The sequence below is a fragment of the Myzus persicae genome, unplaced genomic scaffold (genome assembly GCF_001856785.1).
Source record: "Myzus persicae strain clone G006 unplaced genomic scaffold, MPER_G0061.0, whole genome shotgun sequence".
Lineage (NCBI taxonomy): Eukaryota > Metazoa > Arthropoda > Insecta > Hemiptera > Aphididae > Myzus > Myzus persicae.
In genome coordinates, this window is record NW_019104016.1 from 128,895 (window position 1) to 147,318 (window position 18,424).

Sequence of the window (18,424 nt, forward strand, 5' to 3'; positions counted from 1 at the left end):
GTACAAACCCAAAATTAATAAATCAAAGTATATAGGTTTTCAGAAAATGATAATTTGATGATCTATTTTTTTAGATTTGTACTTATCTAAATATAACGCAGTAAAACAACATATTATTATCATATTTGTGATAAAGTAAATAGTTAAAACTATCAAGTAATATAATTTAATATTAAACTACCCATTATATAAAAGAACTAACATTTTTATCGACGATTAATTTCATAACATAGATATGATATTTATTTTAACTTCGAGACTTAATAATAATAACATTAAAACATATAATATATAATGTATATTTAAATATATTACATTTATTTAGGTATTAATAAATCAGTTACCCAGGTGAAAGCATAATATTATTTTTTTTTTTAAATAGTAATTTCTTAGGAAATTACCTATGTACCTATATGTACCTTTCTTGAATTTATAAACGTATACTAAATGGCAAATTCCTTACATTTTATATTCATCTATAATAGGTTCATCTTATAACTCACTATACAGTCAATATGATTTGTTCAATATTGTTTTAAGTACCAAAAGTTAAAACCCCATTTGAATATTATATTCAAAAACACAACAGAATATTAAACAGTAATAAAAGTTACGAGATCACTAAAAGTTAACTACACCAAGTTTGTTTCATGTAATTGTAAAAAAGATTACCTACCGTTAATACTTGAGTTAAATATTATGGTTTTATTGTTTAAATGTCTTCATGTAAAAGTTAACTCAAATCTGTTAAAGGCACAAGTCTCAGAATAATATATCGTATACCTATTAAAATGATGAGTAACACTCCAATGTCGTGAGTTGAAAAATATGAATTATTACACAAAAGAAATACGATTTTAATAAGTCCTCTGTTCTTAAGAGCAGTGAATTCCATACGCATAAATCATAACAATATTATATTACATGAATAATTTAATCAGAGTCACTAACTACTTGCTAACTTTACTGTATTTAAACAGCAAATAACAAAGTCACACTCTCACAGTCTTAAAATATATATTATATTTGCTATGTTTAACAACCAAACTGAAATAATTATCCAACAAAAACCTAAAAAAAATAAAGTCCTAGACGCCACTCCATATAAGCCTAGCTTAGGTGATATCCATCATCGTGGCTACATCTGATATTTCTTGAGTCAATAACATCAATACATAATTAATGATATATACATTCATGTGCAACAGATCTCTTTTAATTGTATTGTTAATCACTTGGTAAGTTTCTGATTTTGTATCATTGCCGATGCCAACGACTGAAATAGATTTCAATCACCCACTGATTATTTTTCTTTGAAACTGATCAAGTGTTCAACAATAAAATTAAAAGAAACTTGTTGCCCATGAATAAATTTATATATAGAGATTTTTGACCAAATTAATAGCAGACTTGGTCGTGATGTACCTTGATAAACAGACTCAATATCTAGTGCCAAATGTCTTAGTTTATATTTTTTGAATCTATGAAAGTAAATAATATACATATAAGAAAGTATTATAAATATTATAAATACATTTTAAAATGTTGGATTCATTAATGTTATGATTCGTTGTAGGTAATTAGAACTCATTGCACACAAATGTGTTATTGATGTACTAAATCAGTATACATCTGACATGTCAAATAAAGATCAATATGACATTATGTCTACTCTAGCTTTAATAGTAATGATGGATAATAAAATATCAAACTATTATTTAGGTTTGTTATAAGTGTAACTGTTATTTTTAAATCACTAAAATACCTACTATGTATCTATTTTATTTCATCCCTTATGAAAGTATAAATAAGTCTCCTTTATTTTTAAATTTGAATACCATCCATATACCATAATATTTATTGTTTAAAGATCTACCAGTTGCGACTGTCTTTAATAAAATAAAAAGAAAGTCGTCCATATTTTAAGGAATAATGAATGTTGTTGTAATAATACCAATCAAATAACAATAGTGTTGACAATATAAAATAACATTTTTAATGGGTGCGCATAATACAATAAGTTTAAAAAGAAATACAAATTATTTTGCTTCCTTATACAATTTTAGTGGAACAATAAATAGCTATATACCTATAAATTTGTTCAATACTACAAATAAAACACCATAGTAGCAATAATTTAATTGGGATCTGCCTGTAATATTTTAAATACATAAATAATGATATCGAGTAATTGATTCGACGACTATTCATGAAAATCACATTATTTAACTGTGTAATACATATAGCAGCATATTATTAGTAGTTTATATTTTTGAAAGTTACTTCGTGTTTATACTGTTTATAGATTTTTTTTTCTTCGATGTAGTTTTTTTAACAATACAGACACATTGCGGACGCTTATTTATTTCCTGAGGCAGGACCTTCTTTCCTCCGAGCTCGAGTATTCTCCCTCGCCTCAATATATAGAATATAAAAAATCCTATTATTGTTTCTTGTCACTATTTTGATGTAAAAGTAAAAGTTCTCTGTATTCTTTAGGTTTTATATTGCATTATAAAATACACCATTGACATGGTGGTGATGTCTGTGTATATATATATATATATATATAAAAAAAACATTTTCAAGAAGCCCTTTATATAGGACATAATCCATATATTGTGCAATGTACATTTTAACGTTCCTGTTCCAAAAAAAAACACCTTTAAACATTTGTAATTTGTACTATTTTTAAGAAGTGGTCAACTTCATATAATATGATACAATTTGTAACACTACAGGTGATGGAATGAGCGGAAAGCTGAGGAACCTTTATTCGGGAGAGAGGAGAGTGTGTACTAGTTGAACTATTGATAAAATTTTGGAGAAATATCAAGTTAGTATCAGTTGTCTATCCACTAAGGTTGTCAAACCTAACTTATGTAGAACAGATGAGTAGTCGTGGATATGAAGTGCTGAACATATATTTATGTTATAAACTATGATTTGTGTATTATAAACAGGGCATAGTTTTTTGGTTTTTGTTTTTTTTTTAGGGGGGAGGGTAAATTAGAGAAGCCGGAAGAAGTAGTACCCTAACTAATTTCTTAGTATTTTTTAGTGTATTCTTATACTATTATTTTAGGAGTTACGCGTATTATGGTAAAAGTGCATACATAGCAGTGTCTAATATGTCTGTTGTAATTTACAGATGGAGCAGTTGATCGTAGGTTAAGTAGTTGAATATATATTATATTGTATACGTATGCCATAGTTGTACATTGCAGCCAGTTAAGTACATTAATATTAAGATACAATTAAAATTCAAAATTGTTATCAACAGAGACAAAAAATAGTAAACCAGACAGGATATAGAGACGGGTTATTGAGAACATTCGTTTCGCTTCAATCAAGTCACTTTAGCGTGAGATAATGGTGTATTATTATAACTAACTTGAAACGAAAAAAATGAGTCTGAACGGAAATTGTTTTAATATACTTAGAGTTAATGGAACGTTTTTTAAACGTAAAGTTACTCAAAAATCATACACTCAAACGATTCCAAACACGAACACCCTATTAAAACAAATCCAAAACATCATAAAAAATCCACCTCGGGTTAAACTTTAAACACTTATACAACATTACTACATTTGCGATAACACTAATTTATAACTATGATGAAAATTCGGTTCATATTTAATTCTTGGAAGAGATAAAGTTAAGAAAAAAATTAAAATCTTAAAACAAAAAACATAAAAACCCTACTTTTTTAATAATTTTTGTAATTATTCTAATAATGGTCAAATATAATAATGTTCTGGACATTACTTCCCTTTTATGTAATATTTAGTGTTAAGATCCAGGTGTATTTTAAGCTTGGAGTATAGTCTATAGTTATTTGGAAATGCAGAAAATGTACTTTTTTGAGGTTAGTACCTATTTATATTTAGCCTACGTTACTACCGTACCCCCACATAATTAAAATTTGATAACAAAAATATGCCTTGGCAACGCTAGACTAAAATACCTCAGCGTAAAATTAAACAAAAGGCTCATGTTCGAACCCTATATTTCAACTAAACTGCGAAAGGCAGTTTTTATTATTAGCACCTTTCAGTATTGTTATACCTTTTATAAAATTAAAACTAAATATTTACAGGACACAAAAAATACTCTCTTTTAAAATACAAAAAAATCTTACGCCCACAACTCACCTACGTATGGCTGATCAAGGGGAAATGCGTATCTTTTCACACTAAAAAAATACAAATCTTCCAAAACAAAGTACTCAGAATAATCAATCCCTGTTTTCTAAGAAAAGTAAACCTACATAATGAGTTCCAAACTCAAGAAATTCATGACTACATCAAGATCGTTTATAAATTTATAGTTAATTTCTCAATTCAACAGGTACAATTTACTACAACCTACACTTACGTCCATCACAATCTCAATTAAAATGATTCCACCCTTGTACCCTTCTTAGTTAGCCACACAGTACTTCAGATAACACGTCATTATTATTAAGTATACATATTATTATTGCAAATGTTATTATTCAAATATTCCTTCTTAGTTCTTATAATATTATCACTACATTATTGTAATATTATTATTTCTTAAAAATTGCAATAAGCTAACCTTATGTATATTATTATTCTATAGCCGCTGTTCACTTTTAATTTATATCATGTTAAAATAGTCAAAATTATATCATCTGCTTATATCTGTAGATGATGCAGATAGCCTCAACTACAAAGATCTTATTTTATAATAAAATATTCGGTACCCAATAGATAAAAATATATAATATAAGAAGATATTCTTACGATTTAAGTATTTCTTCTAATAGAAAAAAGTTAGTTAAGCAAAACTAAAAATAAAAATATGTGTCTTCAGTAGATCCAATTTAGTATTGTCAACTTTAACATTATAGGTAAGTTGCGAATTTATACTTATTATTAAGCTCAAAGGTAAGGAAACATGGTTTTACACTATTATAATTCTTAGATGATTATTTACATAATCTAATATTTTACATAACTACTCATAATTTACTTAAAAACTATAATGACGTAAAAATTCAAAGTGCAAATAAAGATAATGTGCTTATCGAATGTAAATATAATCTGTTCATCTATCCTCTTAATGATTTTTACAACCAACGAAATATCATAGTAAAACTAATTCTTTAACATTGAGATAGACAACTATTGCTACCTTTTTCATTATTGGTATACAGAATCTATTGAATACGACCAACATTAAAATGTATTTGTAAAATTTAAATTCAAAAAATCAATGAACCATGCGTAGCCGTGTTATAGCCTTATAAGTATAGGCATGTACACGATATCATGTATAATTATTTTAATGGAATGCAATTTTATTTTCCGTCAAACCATACTGGCAGGTAGTAAAATATATTATTAATTATTATATGTTTGTAATTATTCTAAAAATAATTTAATTTCAAACTACCTCCCAGGCCCCTGCTATATACCCATGGGCCATGTTAGAATGTAATAATGTATATAAGTGACAAATGGCCACAGGATCTTCTTATTTATCCCAATTAATAAAATAAATAATATAACAGAGTTCGGGCAGTGGACTTTACCTTTAAAATCCCTGTGCTTGTAGCTTATTATGCATGCACATTATTGTGTATTACTATGCCTCGGGACGTGAAAGTGCCCATATTCCATTGATGTCAGACGGTTCACGCATTTTGGAGCGTTAGAACACTGAGCGAGACCATTTTTATGCATAAATAACATAATATATAACACCCAACAAAGAGTTTTGTATACGGCTATAATTTTTCATAGAAGTGTAGAACACGGTTCAAAACAAAAAAATACCATATAGGTTTTATATTTATAGGTTTTATTTTTCATGAAATATTCTCTACTGAAATCTGCAACTGAAATGTCCGTCCCAAACAATCGTTATTTTCTATCTAGGTTTTTTTATATACTGTGCATGGTGGTTATTGGCCAAGTGTATTAGTTTTTTTCAGTGTCGATTAGATGTTGATTTATGTGTCTGCTTTTTCTAAAAATAACCGAAATGTTACCTAATATATTAATTTCAATATTATGAACTATCGTATTGAATTTTAAATCTTCAATAAAATATTGCGAAGAAGATATCAGACAACGAGGTGATAATAATAATTGGCCAAAAGTACGAAACTAAATAAAATAATATTAATATTCGGAAAAAATGTAGTTATTTTATGTAAAAACCTAACCAGGGAAAATACTGTCGAACATCATAAGGTCGAGCGTAAATTGTATATTAAAATCTTGAAGCCACAGATGTGGTGTGCCCGTAATATAGATTGTTATTGATTGAACTTTGCGGTTTATCACAAAATCATCAATTTCATGTTTGCCGGTACGGTTATACTTGCCTTTTATGCCTAAAACCTACATGTTTTTGGAGTATTATGTATATTATCTTCATATTAAGCAGGTTTAATGAAATGACGCTTTGAAATGTTGTTATCGAATTCAAATAAGGTTGTATTATGTATATTTTATAGTATATATATCATGTATAGTTACTTATAAATAGAATAACTGTGAATTTTCCACCATGTTATACATTCATTAAATTATTTCATTTAATTAAGTGTACAAAAAATAATAATAATCGTTAAACTTTTAACACCAACACGATATGTGTGTTGAGTGACATCCCCATAATGTGTACCTACCTACATTGTTTTTTTTTTTACTTAAATGATTTCAATATTTTTAGTATTAAACTACACTTAAACGTGTACACCAGCTAAATCAGAAAAAATAATTTCAAAAGATTAATGGACTTATGGACCAATCACTCTGATGGAAAAATTCAAAAGCATACACACAAAATTAATGCATAAAAAACTCTTGTAGAAGCGCTCAGAGTCAAGTGCACCAATAAAATATTTTAATATTAATGAAATTTTAAATTTTAAAGAAGAGGGTATAGTTTTAATTATTTTTAAGAACGAATAAATATTTTTATTTAAGCTCAAACATTTTGGAAATATATAATTTTTTTAATATCACAATGAATATTAATCTTTCACTGTGCGACTAAGACTTAAATATAATAATATGAGAATTGAGATTTGAAATAATTTAAAAAATAAAGTGCCCATACTAAGTGTATTATAATTTATTTATATAATACATTTGGTAAAAGTAATTATTTTATATTAGCAAATTAGTAGAAATTACCTTTTGTATTATAATATGGAAGTAAAAATTATGTTTCCTTGAATAAATGGCCATTTAAGTAATTATAATAAATATACTTTAATAAATGTCCACAGTTGAAGTATGCCACTCGATTTATTCATTGAAAATAAATCAATTTAAGTAAAAAAAACTGCAGTATAATACGTTTTATTTGAAGAGTTCAGGTCTTTTAAAAATAATATATAAAAGGTTAAGTACGATCGTTGTCCGCTGATATAAAATATAATTTCTTTTAATGATTGATTTAATAAGAAAAATGACGCATTCCCAAAGTTTGGGCTTAAATTTGTACTAAATATTATTTTATTAAAGTTAAATATTATGTTCATAAATATAACTATAAAAACTAAAATCATTGTATCTTGTCCAAAGTACAATAATAGGTGTAACTAAAGTAATACTCTTAAGAGCAACAATATTAATGCAGTATTAATGCAGAAAAAACAATCTTATTGCTTTCTAGTTGTTTTCAATGTAACACATAAAAGAAAAGAAAGAAGAGAAGTAAGTGGATGTCACTCTGCTGTACATTAGGTGTCTAGAAAGTCACTGTAATGGATGGTGTTAAATTTGAATTCAATGATATTATATCATTGTATACAAAAAACAATTCTGAGCGGAGGCGGTATGTCAGTCTAGGATATTTCATATTGTTATTACTTATTACTAAAACGGTAGCCGTTAAGTTGAATTAATATTATTCTTAAATCATCAGTGATGCTAGAAAAATATTATATATACCTATATGAAATTAAGCCGTTTTGAAACCGAATTACAACAAAATGATTAAAATTGTTAATCTTTGTGTTAATATGTAATTTCGTCTAAAATCGATTTTTTCGAAAACTGGTTTTGCTTAAAAATTCTTTTTTCCCTTTGTTGTTTGTTTGTTTTTCCTGTCGCTTTTGAAAACTATTAAGGACTTTAAATTTTAACCTCCCGAATGCACCAACTAGATTCACTTTCCTACCAGAAAAGTTGCCGTGGTAAAAAATCGAAGCACTTTTATTGCCCCAAACCATGATGACAGACACGAAAAATAAATAAAAAATACATATCATTGTAAATCAATACATTCATCAGAATCTAAAACATGAACATTTAAATACTTATATCCATAGTTTAGTTAACATAATATTATATTATTTTTCCTAACCTCTTTAGTTGCCCACTACACTGCAGTATACACATTATATTGTGTGACGGACCTATGTCCTAAATACGTTAAAAAATATCTGTCCAATAAAATTAATCGTTTACTACATAATTTATTTAATTCCTTATAGCTTTCAAGTATATTACATTATTACATATTTTATAATCATAAAAAGAATGGTTACGGTAGTGAAAAAAAAAATGTCAATTAAATTAAAACTGTTAATGGATACGATGAGAAAACGTTTAAAACGCATTGTTAAGCTGAACGAGTTAATGTAAAATAATTATACTTTATAACTTATCCAGTAAACACGTTCGTTTTGGTCGGCAAACATTCAGGTCTCCCAGGAACAGCTCAACGTTCATTAATTGAATCGCTCTATGCAAAATACGAATTACAATCACCAATATTTTGTTATAAACAATCAACTACCTATAATAATTGTGTAAAGAAAAGGAAAATATTTCATTTTCTTTTGTACAAACTAAGAGTGCTTACAAATTTCACGAACGGTCATATTTATAAAATATAGGTCATAAGTAGAGATTTATAAAAACATGAACTCATAACTACATACACACACACATACATACGTCATACATTCCTACAATCATACACGCGTCGCGTTTCATTTTGCAATTACTATGAATCTTCTCTGATAATTTTGGGTCAATTACAATTTATAATAGTATAAAAGATCACTGGTTACAGATTATACATATTATATTATAATTCAGTTGTTAAAGTGCGAACGAGGGGGCACAAAGAGATAGATTTGACGCTACATTATTTGTCAATTACCACAATAGCGTCTTTATCTACTTAAATTTAAAAAAAATGCTCATTCCTCATTTTTTTTATAATCCTAAAAATGTCGATACTGCTGTACATGTAATCTTAGGCCTGCCATAGATAAAAAAATATATATTTATTAATAATGTATAACCCTATAGGTAATCTAAATAAAATAAATGATAAAATCATTCGTTCAATTTACTGCTGAGGGTACGTGCTCATGACAGATCATATAATATGATGAACTGTAGGAGTTAAATCCATCTATTAAGGGCACTTTTCTTAACATTTATAAACGTTCACATCCAATTTTCAGCTCAAATAGTATATACACTTAACGCGTCATACACGTTAGTGGAACATTAAATCAAACCAATATAGGTAATAATTCGAAGGACATAGGCAAGTATAGCAGGTACCTGTTGCTTTTAATTTTGACTCAATTAAAAATCGATAATTCGTTAGAACAAAATAGTAAGGAAAACTAATAAAGCTTAGAAAATCGAAAATGACGATCGATATATTTTTAATGAACTGTATGTTTTATTTTATTTCAGATTCCTATCAATTCAAATTAAATTCTTTACTAAATACTAAATTATACATTTTTATAAAATTTTAATAGTTTCATTTTATTGAATTTGCTCAATACTAAATAATTTTGATACAATACCATTTTCACATTAAAGATTATATGTCTGCAATACATATATTATATTTCACCAGAATTATTTTTTAATAATAATAAAGTTTCGAATAATAAGAATATTCGCACCCTCGGTAAATATTTCACTGAGAACAGTAAGAATTTCTGGTTTAGCATTTTGTTAGTGTAAAGCGTAAGACATGATGACGTGTGTTTCTTATTTACTTTATTAATTTGAAAAGTTTCTTAACGTAAATAACCTAACAAAAGGTTTCCATCTAAAGTAAATTTTTTTTACGTCTCTTTTAACGACATATTGTTTCCGGTTATTGCGGCAATTATATTAAAACTAACAAAGGAAACATTATCTTATAAATGCCATGTCGGCAATAAAAAAATACGTTATAGTGAGAATATTACAATATTTTCAAAAGTGTAGAAAAAGCAGTGGTTGGTAATTGGTATAATATTGATATCATATTGATATGATAAGCTTATGTAATTTATGATTCGTTAAAATATTATTAGAAATTACAAATAATATGGACACATCCCACATTAAGTATCATGTATCATATACATTTTTATTTGAAACAAAAAAATCATAATAACAGTTTAGATGTAGAACACGACTGTTGACTGCAGCGTTGTGATAAGTAGGAAAGTAATTGACGTAAGGGCTAAGGACTATTATAATATTATTTTGTGTAAAACTAACATTTTTTTCATTCGTTTGAAACACCTAGGTAAAATATAACTCAATTATACAGTATAATATTAATCGAATATATGCCTAAATGCTTCCTAGCCCTTGCAACAACGAGTTAATGGATTCACTTTTATAAACAAGAAAAGATACATTTGAAACGGTTAAAGGCATGTTATCGTCACCAAGGTACGTTTACGTATTGTTTTTTTTAAAACTTATATTCAATGCTTGAAAATATTTTATTTTATACCTATTCATGAGACAGACACATATGTGTTCAACAGTAATGTTGTTTTTCTTCAGAAAACTCTTTTTGAAGCAATGAAAGTGTTCAAAAAAAGTTGTATTCATAAAGTTCTGTCTACAGATTGGAAAGTTGAAAGAAAATTACAAAAACTATATAAAAATAACAGACGTTTTAAGTTTGAAAAAACTTTTTAGAGGCATAAAAGTGTTTTTATAATAAACAAATAGATATGAATTTGGAGGTAGAATATGTAATGTAACTTAAGAATACATAATATTTTATTTTATGCAATTGTAAAAAATAGAAAAGCCCACTCTGAGCATGTTAAATAGTTAAATATACATTATATACATTACGTAGACATATATGATATTCATATTTTAAAATACCCCATCTAAATTGGTTTTCATTCCATAATAATTAAATAAATATTTATACTAACAACTTAAAAACTGTTATTTCATTTGTGTCTCCAGTCATCTTCGATTTCGATAGGTAACATCGGGATAATTAATTGTCAAGATACTAAGTTAAATAATTGGAACTCAAACAAAGATAAAATAATATGAAGTACAAAAGTATCAAATTTATCTATTGGTGCATTACAATACAAATTAATTTTATAGGTACCAAGCACCGTATATCAATTTTTAATTTAAAATAAAATAAAAATAGTACCCATAGTTTTCAACATATTCAATTATTGGATTTTTGTTACTGTATTCTTATTTGGTACATTATATAATATATATTTATATCGATAATAATATTTTATGATAAAAAAATTATCCAAGTTGTAGGTATATAATAATTTTACCTCCTGAGTCCATACCCTTATTTTCTTCTCGTGACAATACACCAGATTTTCTCGGAAATACTAAGTTTAAAAAACCTTATTTTCTGCAGGTATAACATTATAGATGAATCATAGTGTTTGGCCGTCATGATGTTCAGTCCGAAATTACAGGTCAAACCCTGTTGGATTTCTCTTTAATTTTAAGTGATAAAATCAGATTTTTTATTAAAGCATTTCGCGTCAAACATGCTGTGATTACCGCGGGAAGTAAGGAAAATAGACTCAGAAAGAAACAAATATACATCACTGTCCTGCCTGCAGTATAGTTTCCTTTTAATATGCATTATTGTAAAGTTGTTTATTAAAATTATTAGATACGTATTTTAGTTGCATTTTAAATAAATACTATTCAAAAGTATTTGTATTACAATCCAAATACTTTTTGTAAATGCTTTGAAAAATGTATAAAACGTTCCATTACTAATTGTTCTGCAGTATTTTCAAATACACAGTATAATATTTTGTTTAGTTTATATTTTGTTAATTAAAGGCTACTATATCTTATTGTTTGTCTGTACATTTACCTATAATAAAAAATCAGTAGTTTAAAATTACCTGCACTACACATTATTATTTTAAAAAAGTTTTCCTACGAAACTTGCTTTAAAATCATTTATAGCGTTGTATAAATGTAATTATTTATTTTATTTATCTTAACAGTTTATTATTTTTATTGTTAGAGTGCTACACAAGCTTTCAAAGTGACTTATAATTTTTAAAATTATAATTTTAATACAATTTTAAATTTTAAAATTACTGGTAGGAAGGAGTACTTGATCCCTCATCCTCCCCATCATCAGTTCATCACTGTTTTCAATCAGAATGTAATTTAGAGAGTTCACTATATATACATACTATGTACTGGATGAATTGTACACAACTTGGCGAAGATACTATAAAAATAAGTAAAAGAAAATATTTGTTCAAAAAGTATCTGTATTTCTACTCAAAACCCAATTATTTATTTGATCAGTATTAAAATACTTTTGAAAATACATACCTATCTTTATCTATTGATGGTTAGTATGATTAGTTATATTTATTATTTATCAGTAGATATTAGATATTCTAAGAAACAAATTGATAATAATGCGATACAACGCATACCTACAGTATACATATTCATTTATATTTTATGGCAAGATGCGGCAACATTTTCAACAAGTCAGCTATTTAAAAAAGTGTGTTTAAGTTTACGCAAGTGAGCAATTGGTATAATTTACTTTTAATACGATCGACCAATATTCCTCTAAAAATCGATCAATCGATCCGTCCCGATTGACTGATTGGCGAGCCCTAATTGTTTACTATTATGTATTGCACTGTAAACAATCTAAGTACTATTATTTTATAGCTCCCTAGTTACTAACCACTTCAACAATCAACTACATCACAAGTGCACAGGATTACACATAAACACAAATAAACGTGAAATCTTTTTTTCGCTGGCATTCACTGCACGCTGAACACATCAGTATCGCACTATTTTTTCAATCTCTTAATTTAACGAAATAAATATTAAAACTCTTATAGATTCAATTATAATATTTTTCTAAATGTACTAACTACTATTTTCTAAACGTTTTATACTTGGGGGAGAATAAAATAAGTGTATATAATATTACTATCTGATAAACACAATATAAACCTATCAAACGCTATGCAACTCTGTATGAGAGCATATGTGTACCTGCCTACCTACTTATAATAGTTGATCAAAATATGGTTTTGAACAAATACTACAATTAGGTACGTATTTTTTTCAAACTACACACCTTAACTACTTGGATTGGAAAAATTGAAAAATAATTATACATAGTACTCGTATTTAAGCCAGAGCATTAAACCTCTTTTACCTAGGTATACACAATGTACATTTAATGTAAACGGAAAAACAATTTTACAAAAACCAAATATTTTTAATGAATGTCTGAAGTTCAAATTTGAACAAAACACCGGATATTTAAACAAAAATTATTGATGTAGGGATCATATAGTCATCATTATGAATATTATTAATTTCTATAATCAAATACATTTTAAAAACATTTGACTAATTTAGACTAATTTCAAGCTACTTATAGCACGATCCCATTAACTCTGTTCTACTGTACGATGGTATTGACTTATATGTTAATAACTATAATACATTAAACACAATGGGCTACTAAAATTCATTCGATATTATTGAAAAAAATTATTTCAACCAACCGTATTACTAATAATTATAAAATATTATTAAAAATAGATTTGATAAACCGGCTAAGCCTCTGAGACTAAAATAACATATGCAATGATTTATCAAAGAACATTTCTGCAATGTCATATTAAAACTATTTTCAAGAACTTAGAACTTTTAAATGTATATTTTTTTACTAAACAGATTTTAAGTCAATTTACGTAAGTCAGGAAAACTTAGATCAATTCTCACCATTTAAATAAACTTTACTATGGTTAAAAACAAAACATAGTAATAACATGATATTTTGTCTTAGGTTTTAAGTAAAAATTGTGAAAATGTAACTTTCTGTATAGTATTAGAAATCAACTTACTGAACTTATGGTGAAAATAATTAACATAAAATTATTATTTTATGAATAAACTTTTAAATTATTGAAAATTAATTTACAACTTTTATTATATTATAAATAAAAATAATTAAATTTAAATAGAATTTAAAGTACTTAATTCAATTTTGGGTTTTTGATGAAAATACATAATAAATTAAAAACTAATGCTTTATTTTTCATCAAAGTTTGTTTGATATGCGTACCTACATTTAGCTATTCATCTGCAATTTAAACTATAAAATCAAATACTTCCTCTTCTTCGTTTTATTACTTATTAGTAAATACTTATAATAAAACCTCAACATATAATATACTATACAGTATAGAAATAGACAAAAGTTACCTAGGAATTTTAATTAAAAGAAATATTTACATCTAAAATTTCTAATAATTTAATGTTTAATAAAAACTATCTACAAACTCTGATTAATTATAATATGAATCTGACATTTAAATGAAATATTAAGTAGTCTATACTCCACGTGAGCTATGTATTAATAATTATTTATTTATTTGATGTATTATATGATTTAGTGAAATCCCTTTAAAATCGGAAATTATTCAATTCAACCATCTGAAGAATAATAAATATAATTATATTGGTATAGTATTGATATAGTTTATAGTAAACTATTCAAAATGGATCTATGTAGATAGAGATACGTAAGAGCCTATGATACATTTCTGTCGTTAGTGTGTTTTGTATTTGTATGAAAACAATAGTAATACAGCAATAACAACAACAAATATAGCACGATTATTTACACCATGTAATAACGAAAAAAATAAAATAATACAATATTACATCTCTCTTTTTTTTAAATTAAATTAATCATATTATAATACTATTATTATTGTTTCAAGTACTTGAATGTGAGCGGCGAATGCGGTGGCGAGTACTGGGATGGCGACAATCAGCAACAGATGGTTCATGGTGGTAAAAACGTGTGGTTCCCGACGGCGTGTCCCGCGATACGTGGTTTCGGTACAAATGACAGTGTCCAAATGCCGACTACCCTTTTATACAACCACCGCGGCTACCGCCACCCACCCCCGAGTACCAACCCCTCTTGGATGACGCAAAGGGGGCGACAGCACGCGGTCGCAAAATCTAGTCGCAAAGATAGTTCCACATCACACCACAATATTACAATAACTTAATATTACTTACCTATATATTATGTTAGTATGTTATAAACTTATAACTTATAACTTATAATATAAAATTGTGTTACAATATCGTTAAACTTTATTTACGATTAAATAAACTGATATTATATATATATAATATATAATATATATGTACCAACTCAAAGACGTATTCATTAGATCTCGACAGCTAGTGGAGGAAGGAAGAAATTTTTTTAAATGGCACTTTTTGATATGGATATTCTAACAACCACAATTACATAGTTTATATATTCATATTCATATTGATACTATGTAATATAATTATTATTCATCCCTTTTTATAGTTTATTTTCTGTCATTAAAATTATTTTTACTACAATCGTACATATTTACATTGAATTTATTTACATTTATTAATCCATACGCGTGCACATAGGGGTGACCGAGGGGGCATGGCCTACCTAGCGAGCAATGCCAAACTTGTTTTAGATTGTGACTCAGATCCAGTGGCGTATCTAGGATTTTTTTATAGGGGGTAATATGACCAAAAATATTTTGCACATTATGAACCAGGGAGCAAATATCCCCTTAAAATATCTGTTCCCTGACTCCTCCTCTTGTTATCTAACCTTTCTGAAAAATGCACTTTTATAGGCTATGATTTTACTTGAAACTATATCAACATTTATAATATTATAGGTACATTTTTTGTCTTAAGTATGGTTTGGCAAAACAAGTAAATATAGTAATCACCAGGATGTGAACATTCTGAATATGTCTAGGTAGTTTACTAACCAGTATAAGATATATCACCAGTGGCCCCCAGTCTCTAAAAAATGTTTTTCATATAATAATTGATCGAAGGCTGCAAACACCTATGTCAATTTTAAAATTATTTATTTTATCAAGGTTCTAATACCTAATATCGCTTTTATATTCATACAGGGTGTTTATGTAACTCATTGCCTATTTATGCTTAAATTATGTTTTAATTTTTAACCATATAACCACTAATAATTTACTAACTCACATTAAGCGACTATTTTACCAAGATTTTGGTTAGATTTTACTAACCTATAATGTGTATTATATTATGTTATATAATAGGTACATAATAAATAATACAAATAATTCAATAGATATACACAAAGAGACGATAAATAGTGTTTACTGTGTTGTTAGTATTATTCTAAAAACCATCATATAGATCATTATATAATTATTTTTCCAAGGTTTAAATCTTTTTGTCTTTGGAGACATCCATCAAAATATAAAATTTTGTACGTTTTAAGTACAATACATTTTAAGTAAAGTCAATATTGTGGCCGTAGAGAGTGTGAATAACATTAGTGAATCCAAAGAACGAGTGCAGTTTAGGTTGCCTCCAACATGCAGGGCTCATGGTATTATTATCATAGATTTCACATATTTCCTATATTAACAATATAAGTAGGTATAAGACTCGCCTGCTGGAATGACTTAACAATGGTGCTGTTAGTGGGAAGGGGAGGGGGGTACGTTAGTTGATCCGCTATTTTAGTTGACATTAATAATTCTATTATCACTTGTAAAAATAAAAAATAAATAATATGTGCTGTATTATTAGAGACTTTTCACTGTGGCCTTTGGCCCAATCTCGGTTTATACTTCTGCATGCGGCCTTGACAGCACACCATTATAATATTATACTCACTCGTGGACGACTGGGTACGTGTAAACGGTTTAATCAAAAATCAAACGGTACGGTGGACAAGGAGGAAAAATAATGTAACAGTGTGGCGTTCACGTTTTCTAAGCCTGACAACATACCGATGACGGAAGTATCTCGATTATATGTAGCTTATTGACATATCGTAATACAATAGGGATTGTGGATCACGGTCAACGAATTCATACCACGGTTAAAGTGACAAACATTGTACCTACCACAGTATCAAGGCAAGCATCGAATGTCATCTACATGGTTTTTGTTGCCTATATAATAGCGGTTAACCATGATATTTATTCAATCGGTCATCACTCATCAGGATACTGGATAACGGTGGATGTTTACCGTTCTCTTCACATACATTGCGCACTCCATTTGATTATCAGCGATTCTCAATCAAACCGTTTTCTTGTCGACGTTCACGAACGAATTGAATGTTTTGTGTAGGTAGTTGAAGTCAAATCGACAAACATCATAAAAATCACAAACATTTACAAAATATTTTGTAGTTAAAAATGTATGACATTTTCAATATTAATAGCTAAGCCTTGAAAACTGATTACAAAGTTCTTTGTAAGTTTTCGTTGTGTCAAAATAAATATATAGAAAATTCACATTATTTTTATAGATGTGACATTTGAAATTCAAATTGGTTATTTAAACGAAAAAAAAACATTTATCCCTCTGGCGATTTTTAATTAATTTTTTTTTTTTTTGAGATCAAAAACTGCGATTTTCATTTAATTTAAATCTGTTTATAAATACTTAAATATTGTATACTCAATATGTGTACCTATATTAATTGCTTATTTAATAAAAAATGTTTTTACCTTTATATCTACAGTAAGATTTATACAATAATTATGTTTTCTTTAATGTTCTTGAATGTTCATTGACATTTTGTTTAATATAGATTTCTGTTTGTGTTACTTTGAATCAAATCATTCGACGACTGAATATTTACGAGTATGTTATAATATATTTAGTAAGAGTTAAATATTAAAGTGTTCGTTGAGACTCAAAGCCGAAGTCACAAATTACAATTGACGTTTTTGCATTACCTGTTATTTCCTGGCCAAGTTTACAATAATAATCTTAATCGCAATTCGCAAGCCGAGGTTAGATTTGCCCTTATTTAAGTAAAAAGTATTATTTATTATTTATATGAGTCAGCAAAATACGAGTAAAACCGACAACAACAAAAATTATATAATAACTTAACCTCGTAAATAATAAATAACTTCTCTAATAAGTAGGCAAGGCAATATTTTAAATATTACCTCACATTAATTTTATTTAACCACGGTTTTAAAATAATACAAACTATATGAGTCTTTTGCAAAACTGAAAGTTTTTAATATTTTATCAAATGAAATTGTTTAAGAATAATTTTTACTTTTTTT

The 18,424-nt window shown here is 27.2% G+C and overlaps 1 protein-coding gene across 1 annotated transcript in view; it reads right to left on the reverse strand.

Annotated features, from left to right (window-relative positions):
- The window catches only part of LOC111037624 (corticotropin-releasing factor-binding protein), a 42,003-nt gene extending 26,818 nt beyond the window's left edge, over nt 1-15,185 (reverse strand). Inside the window, exon 1 of the mRNA XM_022320293.1 lies at nt 15,050-15,185. Coding sequence (XP_022175985.1) covers nt 15,050-15,115 — 66 coding nt within the window. The 5' untranslated portion in view covers nt 15,116-15,185. The remainder of the gene's footprint in view (nt 1-15,049) is intronic.
- Nucleotides 15,186-18,424: the final 3,239 nt, after the last annotated feature.